Source organism: Salmo trutta, chromosome 4 (assembly GCF_901001165.1).
Source record: "Salmo trutta chromosome 4, fSalTru1.1, whole genome shotgun sequence".
Classification (NCBI taxonomy): Eukaryota; Metazoa; Chordata; class Actinopteri; order Salmoniformes; family Salmonidae; genus Salmo; species Salmo trutta.
This window is the reverse complement of record NC_042960.1, coordinates 24,956,200-24,965,287: the sequence shown is the minus strand read 5'-3', so window position 1 is coordinate 24,965,287 and position 9,088 is coordinate 24,956,200. Positions and strand designations below refer to the sequence as shown.

Sequence of the window (9,088 nt, the reverse complement as noted above, 5' to 3'; positions counted from 1 at the left end):
CCCAACCAAGCCACACGGCTTCTTGACACAATGCCCCATCCAACCCGGAAGCCAGCCGCACCAATATGTCAGAGGAAACACCATACACCTGGCGACCATGTCAGCGTGCACTGCGCCTGGCACGCCACAGGAGTCGCTAGTGCGCGATGAGACAAGGATATCCCTGCCGGCCAAACCCTCCGCTAACCCGGACGACGCTGGGCCAATTGTGCGCCGCCCCATGGGCCTCCCGGTCGCGGCCGGCTGCGACAGAGCCTGGACTCAAACCCAGAATCTCTAGTGGCACAGCTAGCACTGCGATGCAGTGCCTTAGACCACTGCGCCACTCGGGAGGCCAGCATAGTATGCACATTTACATCACACTGTGGCACAGTGCATTATTTATGATCATTTTATAACCTTAACATCAAAATACAAAACAACCTATGTGGCCAATCTTATCATGTGCTTTGCAGGTGAGCTTCCTGTTTGAAGCTTGCTCTGCCCCCCTCTATGGCTGCGTTTCAAACTCAAAGTAGACCTAAACCCTCAGCCCTATGCCCTTGGGGGAAACCCCGCGGCCATATTTGCCATTGGTCCAAATTATTAGCCAAGCAAGGGAAGTTTGCAACGTAAGCTCTTAAACCCTTGTTTTTAATGGAGTTTGCGAGTGTCCAATTATGTTCACTTCGGAGTCTGAAACACCCCATAATTCAATTCGCGATGATTGGATATCCGCTAAGAAAAGTCGGTCAAAACGTAACCTCAACGTCATTATGGAGTCAACATACAAGTGTAAGTAAAAATTAATGTAAATAAGTTAGAAATGGTGCAACTAATGCACAAACATGTCTCGTAAAAGTAATGATGTTTTTTCTTTGGTTAGCTTTTGGAAATTGTCGAAATAAAAATGTTCCTTCTTCAGAAGTTCCAGCTAGACTGGCTAACGTTAGTTAGCTAATTAATTTGCTAGCTATCATACAGTAGGTGTATATTAAAAATTATATAGTTAGTATAAGTAGACATGCCATCATAATACCCTGACTACACCGCTCGTGTTGTGTGCGCGAGCGTTGCAAAAATAAATTTAGAAATCTATGTTATTCAATTATTGCACACACACTGCTCGAGCGTGTCAAAGAGCGTCTGCATTGCCAAGGGCTAAAATAGAAGTCCTTTCTATTTCTGACGCAGATCGCTCTGCAAGTCCTGCCTCTCCCATCTCCTCATTGGTTTATAGAAGCAGGTACCCACGTGTTATCTCCTCATTGGTTATACCCACATGGGTGATTGAAAGACGAACTGTGTTGCTGGTCGGTGTAGTAATACTATGAAAGTTTAGATGCCAATCACCATATAAGTTCAAAGATAAAAAAGCCTGGAAGGAGGAGAGATGACTAGAAACAATTCAGTTGACCGTTTTATGTGTGGATTAATTGTCAGAGTAGAGGACTTTGTGCATTTCTGGTAAAATAACAACTCGATGTTTATATCCCAGGACAAATTAGCTAGCAACAGCAAGCTAGCTAAATAAGACAAATTAGCTAGCAAGTGCTAGCTAAATTGCCATAAATGTTTAATGCTTTTCAACCTGTCCTCAAATTAATGTAATTGGTTCAGAGTTTGTTTTGATATTTTAGCCTGCGTGTTGTGATTGCGTTTGGTGTAGGGGGACATAATAAATGTATGCACGATGGCGCACGCGCGCAGCCGGTTTGGGTTCCGTGTAATCATAATTCACTGTAGCACATATAAAGCAAGCTACCCGTGGCTAAAAACACATTGCGGGTGACAAACGAGTGACGAATTTCCGGGCAAGGGCGGTCTATTTAAATATCATTACTTCCTCCCTCGCCCCTTGCCCCCTGCAAGTGTAAACTCATCAGACGTCATGATACGTCATCAGAAGTGACCACTTAATTTGAGGGCTGAGGGGATAGGATGTGTTAATTTAAATTAATTTTAAATGGACCGCAGGTAGCCAAATGGTTAGAGTGTTGGGCCAGTAACTGGAAAAAGTGTGTGCGAGCAAGGAGGCCTACAAACCTAACTCAGTTACACCATCTCTGTCAGGAGGAATGGGCCAAAATTCACCCATTTATTGTGGGAAGCTTGTGGAAGGCTACCTGAAACGTTTGACCCAAGTTAAACAATTTAAAGGCAATGCTACCAAATACTAATTGAGTGTATGTAAACTTCTGACCCACTGGGAATGTGATGAAAAAAGCAAAAGCTGAAATAAATCATTCTCTCTACTATTATTCTGACATTTCACGTTCTTAAAATAAAGTGGTGATCCTAACTGACCTATAAAGCAGGGAATTTTTACTAGGATTAAATGTCAGGAATTGTGAAAAACTGAGTAGAAATATATTTGGCTAAGGTGTATGTAAACTTCCGACTTCAACTGTATGTGCTAGGAAGGAAGAAGTCCGGAAACGGAAAAGGGAGGATTTTGCAGAAAAAATCTGCTGTGTTTTCTATATTGTTCTGCTCAAAAGGCATCCCAGCCTGCCCTCAAGTGTTAGGTTTCCAGAACAACGTACGCATTCATTATTTGATCAGATAACCCTCTCTGAAATTAAATGTTTCCCCTAAAGCTGAATGCAGACGAATTTCCTTTCTAATAAATAACACGTTAGTCTGTCTTTCCGATATTATTATGGACTTAATTTTCGGACTTTACAGTGGGAAAGGCTACAGTGGTGAGGTTTTCCAGCCTCTCTGTTTTCATATGAATGGGCTAGATGGATGTAAATTGCATTGTGTTTGACCAAACAGTGATGCCTGTCATTCATTGCCATATGTTTATATAAACCTCGGTGTCCCTTTACATTGCTGATGAAAACTTTGTTAAAAATCTTGAAATAGTGATAGTGAGTATTTCGAGATTTTTAACAAAAACCGCGCTCTGGTATGGAGGTTTGCACCGTGCGCGTTCGCGTGTCAATGTAGCGCTTCAAAGCCAATCGAAATCAGTCTCCGCTCCGTTAATCCCATTTCCTCGTTTCTATTGGTTACATTTATTGTCATCGTGACTGGCAATGGTCGACTGAGCAAGCGTGACACCGCCTCCTTTATTGTAGAATTTAAAGACTACAAGCCCAGAAAAAAAACGTGATTGAGACGTGTTGGGAAAAATTGGTACGTTTTTGTATTATTATTATTCATGCATATGCTCCAGTAAACGAATTGAGGGATTTCGGTTGTATAAAATAAAAACGTGTACAGTTCGTTATTGGAGTATTTTTATTAATTAACTAGGCAAGTCAGTTAACAAATTCTTATTTACAATGACAGCCTAGTGGGTTAACAGTGGGTTAACTGCCTTGTTCAGTCAGATTTTTACCTTGTCAGCTCGGGATTTGATCTAGCAACCTTTCGGTTACTGGCCCAACGCTCTAACTACTAGGCTACCTGCCGCCGCAGTTAAGAGTAGCCTAGACTCATTGACATAAAATATGTAGGCTACCTAACTGCATCCCTTTTTTTTCTTCATTTACAGGCATTATTGATGTAATTCATTGTTGTGTTCATTATTCAGAAGACTTAAGACAACAGACATTGACTGAGTTATCCTAATTCAAGTCTGGACTCAAGACAGTAGCCTATAAATAGGGGGGAAAAGTTTAACTAACACTATATGTACATAGTGTTTCTAGTTTGTGGGTCATGGAAGCGGCAGTCATGTTCAAATATAGAAGAACATTGTAGCCTTTTCCTTTCTGAATATACAATAATTAAATGCATTTTACAATAAATGTTCCCATTCAGGTCAGTCGGAGTATTTTCCCATGCATATATTATCAAACACTGAAACTCCTGTTGTAGCCGTCCGCTAAATAGTGATTGTTGTCTTTTGATTATATACAAAAATTCATGTTCAATGAGATATGGATCAATCAACTTCACAAGTGAAGAAACTGCCATAATTTAACAGTAATTGCATGTCACGTGATTCAAGGCTTCTGTTGGCTTTGAGAAAAATATTGGAGCTGATAGAAAGTCACTACCGTCCCTCATTCTCATCCTCGGGGTGGCGGTAGCTGCGCCCGCTAAAGAGAAGCATGTCCATCGCCATAGTGACCTGAGTGACCATGCCCCTGACGACTCCACTGGTTTCCATTATGAACACGAAGCCTTCCTGGGCAAAGAAGAAGCCAAAACCTTCGACCAGCTGACCCCCGAAGAAAGCAAAGACAAACTTGGGTACATTATGTTACACGACACCCAGGCTGGTAGCGTCCCAAATGGCCAATATGCACTACTTTTGACCAGGGCCAATATTTCTTATGTTATGTATTTCTTTAGACCCAGGTCCATATTCCCTATGTACATCAGTACCTTTGACCTGGGCCCATAGGACTCTGGTCAAAAAGAGTGACCAATGTATGAAATAGGATGCCATTTGGGATGTAGACCCACTCTCACTGCTCTAGGTTAGAAGTTACCCCCGGGCGCATATCTAGGATCAGCTTGCCTTCTCTAAACTCCTACAACTATTAGGAGGAGAATGCAACTGACCTGAGATCAGTGTCTAGGAACAACTTCATCCTACTCCAATAGACACCCCTCCCTTTCTTTCTCTCTTTCTCATCCCCTTGTGGTGCATTATTTCATACACTAATTCTGTATCCCTAGCCCTACCCATCTGGCTAAGTCAACATTACATCCTGAATAATTTTCATTTTTGTTTTACCTTCAATCCTATTTCTCTCTTTCTACACATTCATTCCCTGCTCTTCTCCCTCCTCCAACTACCTACGCTTGCACTCTTCCGTTTGACTACAGTCATTGTGTTTATGTGAAGACATCTCACCCCTGCCTCTGTCTTAGCAAACTGTTAACCTTGACTTGTTCAATCAATCAATAAAATGTATTTTATAAAGCCCTTTTTACATCAGCAAGTACACAGTATCTCCCTCAGTTTTTTATTTCCACGTTTTCAAAAAACTTAACTTAAATATCTGTTCCAAATTAAGATTCAATGAAGTCTGCAGAACGGTTGGGGTGTCAGCTAATACATGAGACATTGACTTTGAAAAAAATCTATTTTGGTTATTATACTACAGTAAGGGAAGTGGATTTACACCCAGTAACGGAATTGCTGTAACATAATTTCATCATGGGTCCTTGATCTGTACTACACAGAAATGTATAATTTTGGATATGAATGTCATTCTCTTCATGGTGATGTATCCTAAATATTCACACAAAGGTATAAATATGCAATATCCTCCTAAGCATATTTGGGTATTATTATTTTAATGAGCTCTGCCCCAAACAAGACCAAATTTGGGTGTAACATGTGTTACGTTCCCTAGAAAGAAAACAAAAAATGTTGCTTAAAAAGAAAGGGGGATCTAACAAAGACTCACTGACAACAAACAAAACAGGTGGGGTTTTAGGAGGGGTTCTAAAAGACACTCATGGGGGTGTCCACTGAAAATTGCATAGCAACAAAAACTGGGACCTAAAAGACACTCACCGTGAGTACCCACTAAATTTGCCAAGTAAGAGGCATACAAATGGAAAAACCCACACCAAACTTAAAGACAGGAAGCAAACCAAAAAGTTTAGCAAAACAAAAACAGGGAATATCAGACAAAGGAATGTTTTTCTAGACATCAAATAGGGAGCGCCAACTGAAGGTGTTGACACTGCACATCTCAACTGAAGCACTGGGCCAGCCGCTCTTAAATATCACTTGGGCCAGCACAGGTGAAACACCTTCTAACTAACGAGATGGACAAGCCAGCACAGATGTAACACATACTGACTAACAAGGTGACACCAATTGGTGTGCCCTACGTGCTAATGTGCTAAAAGTCCAAACTCAAAACATAAATGGCAAAAACTAAACCTGTAACAAATGTATATACAGTATGCCTTCATTTCTCAAAAATATACTCTTAGCATTAATTTGACACCCAATTTGATATGCTCCTATAAACTTCACGTTGGTGCTCATGGGTCCTTTTACATGGAAATGACCTTATACAAAAACCAAGCCTAAAACCCTAAAGAGCAAGCAATGCAGATCTTGAAGCATAGTTACTAGGAAAAACTCCCTAGAAAGGAAGGAACCTAGGAAGAAACCTAGAGAGGAACCAGGCTCTGAAAGGTGGCTAGTTCGCTTCTGTTGGTAGTATGCTTAGTTGGCTTGTTCTGTCCCTTTGGCAGGAAGATTGTAGATCGCATCGACACAGACAAGGATGGTTTCGTGAGCCGTGGGGAACTTGACCAGTGGATCAAACACAGGCAGAGGAGGTACATTGAGGAGAATGTGCTGAAGCACTGGAAGGAGTACGACCAGAACAAGGATGGGAAGATCGGCTGGGAGGAATACAAAAACACCACCTACGGCTACTACCTGGGTACGACAAGGGAGGGTGTGGGTGTGTGTGGGTAGCCTAACTTTGAGGCAAATGAGCGAGGGGGTTGTGACTTCAAAAGGGTAGTCCCAATTTACCAGGGGTGTACAGTCAGCGTATAATTAGTAGGCTATTTGGGTGCTAAAGATTGTTGGAATGATGGGCAGGGTTGGGCACAACCAAGATACTATTTATGTAGGGTCTAATTTGATATAATTACCATGTGATATGAGGAGAGATTGATCATTAGCTACAAACACAATCCAAGAATGAGATGGGAATGAGAGGAGAGAGCTCAACGTGACAGTATAGTAGTAGGCTATACAGCTATGTGATAGTGGTGTCATCTTAGGTTCGTGTTGTTAATACAAAGGCAGGGGAAGGGGTTACCACAATATCCATGTCTTTTATCCTTGATACAAAGAAACAAACACAGGTGGAAAACAGAACATGTTAACACATTTTTCCCTTTGGAGTTAAAGTAGAGATAATCTATAGTAGAGAGGGTAAATTAGTGACACATATCACTGATAAACTCTGATACAAAAGGTTTTAGTAGGCTAGACTTTGACTGCAGTATACAACCCAAGAGTATTTACACTGACAGTGTAGTTCTGGGCCAGTATGAATAAAGTGTCACAGAGTAGGAGTGATCAGTTTAGCCTATTAGGTCATAATAAGTAACATTACATGGACAGGGGGGACCTGATCCTAGATCAGCACTCCTACTCTGAGACGCTTGATGCATACAGACCCTGATCCTTGCTTTACAAAGCCATGTCTTGACTCTGAGATTGTCCTCCGCTCCCTTGCAGATGAGGAGTTTGACGACGTGGATGACAAGGCTAGCTACAAGGCCATGCTGACTAGAGACGAAAGGCGCTTTAGGACAGCTGACCGCGACGGGGACGGCATCGTCACCAAGGACGAGTTCACCGCCTTCCTTCACCCCGAGGAGTATGACCACATGAAGGCCGTTGTCATACAGGTCAGTCAGAGGACTGGGATCAGTCAATAGTCACAGGATCAATCAAATTCTGAGGAACATCCAGGTGTTTCACTTCAGGAAGACATTGACAAGAACGCTGATGGAAAGATCACCCTTGACGAATACATTGGTTAGTCTCTCCTTCAACCTACTACCCTTTCCAAACAGATAGCATACAATATGTAATCAACCAAACATAATATCTGGTTCTTTATACATTTTATGAGAACCAAAAATATTTCATTTATTTTATTACTAATTTATGAGTGATATTCTTGGGTCCACAACCAACTGTATATGTTAAATGAAAGTGCTAGTACGCATACACAAACAGAAGATAACCCAGAGATGCACAGTAGGCATGATTTTGAAAGTGATTTTCTCCTCAGCGAATGGACCAGTGGTTTTCAAACCTCTCCTCGGGGACCCCCCAGACATTTCAAAATGTTGTTGTACACCTGAACTAGCTCATAACCCCTGGAATAGACTTTAGAATTACAACGCCTACTGTATAAGCTGTAATCTGTTCTATCCACCACAGGGGACATGTTCACACCTGAGAATGGAGAGAGTGAACCAACCAGACTGGGTGCTGATGGAGAAAAAACACTTCACAGAGTTTAGAGACAATAACAAGGTACACTAGTCTGCTGCTACTGGATCACCTTAACAACATCATCTCCTTATACATTACTATAACATCATTATAACATCACTTTTTAAGTCAGTACACTTAAGGTACCCTACCCCTCAGACCAGCTATGTCAAAACTTACACACACACACCCCTCTTTCTGTGGACATACTAAGTTAACAGGTTTGTGTCTGTTGTGTTGTCAGGATGGTTTGTAACAGCGCTCTATGCGTGTTGTGTTGTCAGGATGGTTTCCTGGATAACCATGAGATAGCTCAGTGGATCCTGCCAGGAGAGATTGACCATACTGACAATGAGGCTAAGCACCTCATCCACGAGATAGACACAGACCAGGTACGCATCTCCCCAGTCTTACTGCCTGAACTCTCACCCTTACCCCAAACCAAAAGCCCCATACCTGTACACTCTTAGAAATGTTTCTTAATCCACTTCCACACACAATCTTATCCCCTCCAAAGCACCCCTAGCCAGGTGTCCTCTTCACCCCTCCCCATCCCTGTACCCCACTAAAACTCGCCATCTGTGTACACCTTTTTACCCTCACCCTACATCTAACCACCCTCATAACGGCAACTATCGTGCAGTGCACACCCCCACCCGTTCACGCCCCTTCCTCTCTGACCTTCTCACACCTTCCCCCAACCTCACACCTTGACTTCCCATACGAAAACCAAATAACATCCTGTTACAACTGACAACTGCATTTGGTGACATGTGCAACGCATAGACCTATCCTACATTACAGGGAGTAAATTGTATTTTTTATTTAATTAGGCAAGTCAGTTGGGCTCCCGAGTGGCACAGCGGTCTAAGGCACTGCATCTCAGTGCTTGAGCCGTCACTACAGACTCCCTGTTTCGAATTCAGTCTGTATCACAACCAGCCAGGATTTGGTGTCCAATAGGGCGGCGCACAATTGGCCCAGCGTCGTCCGGGATTGGCCGTCATTGTAAATACGAATTTGTTTTTAACTGACTTGCCTAGTTAAATAAAGGTTACACACACACACACAATAACACATTCTTATTTACAATGACGGCCTACCCCGGACGACGCTGGGCCAATTGTGCGACTCCCAATCACAGCCGGTTGT

At 42.3% G+C, this 9,088-nt stretch overlaps 1 protein-coding gene across 1 annotated transcript; it reads left to right on the top strand.

Moving 5' to 3' along the window:
• The first annotated feature begins 442 nt into the window (after positions 1-442).
• LOC115191628 (calumenin-like) lies at positions 443-8,406 on the top strand. The gene is made up of 6 exons (XM_029749415.1): positions 443-455; positions 4,026-4,188; positions 6,112-6,356; positions 7,169-7,341; positions 7,883-7,978; positions 8,221-8,406. The coding sequence occupies exons 1-6, from the start codon at positions 443-445 to the stop codon at positions 8,404-8,406; spliced, it is 876 nt and encodes a 291-aa protein (XP_029605275.1).
• Positions 8,407-9,088: the final 682 nt, after the last annotated feature.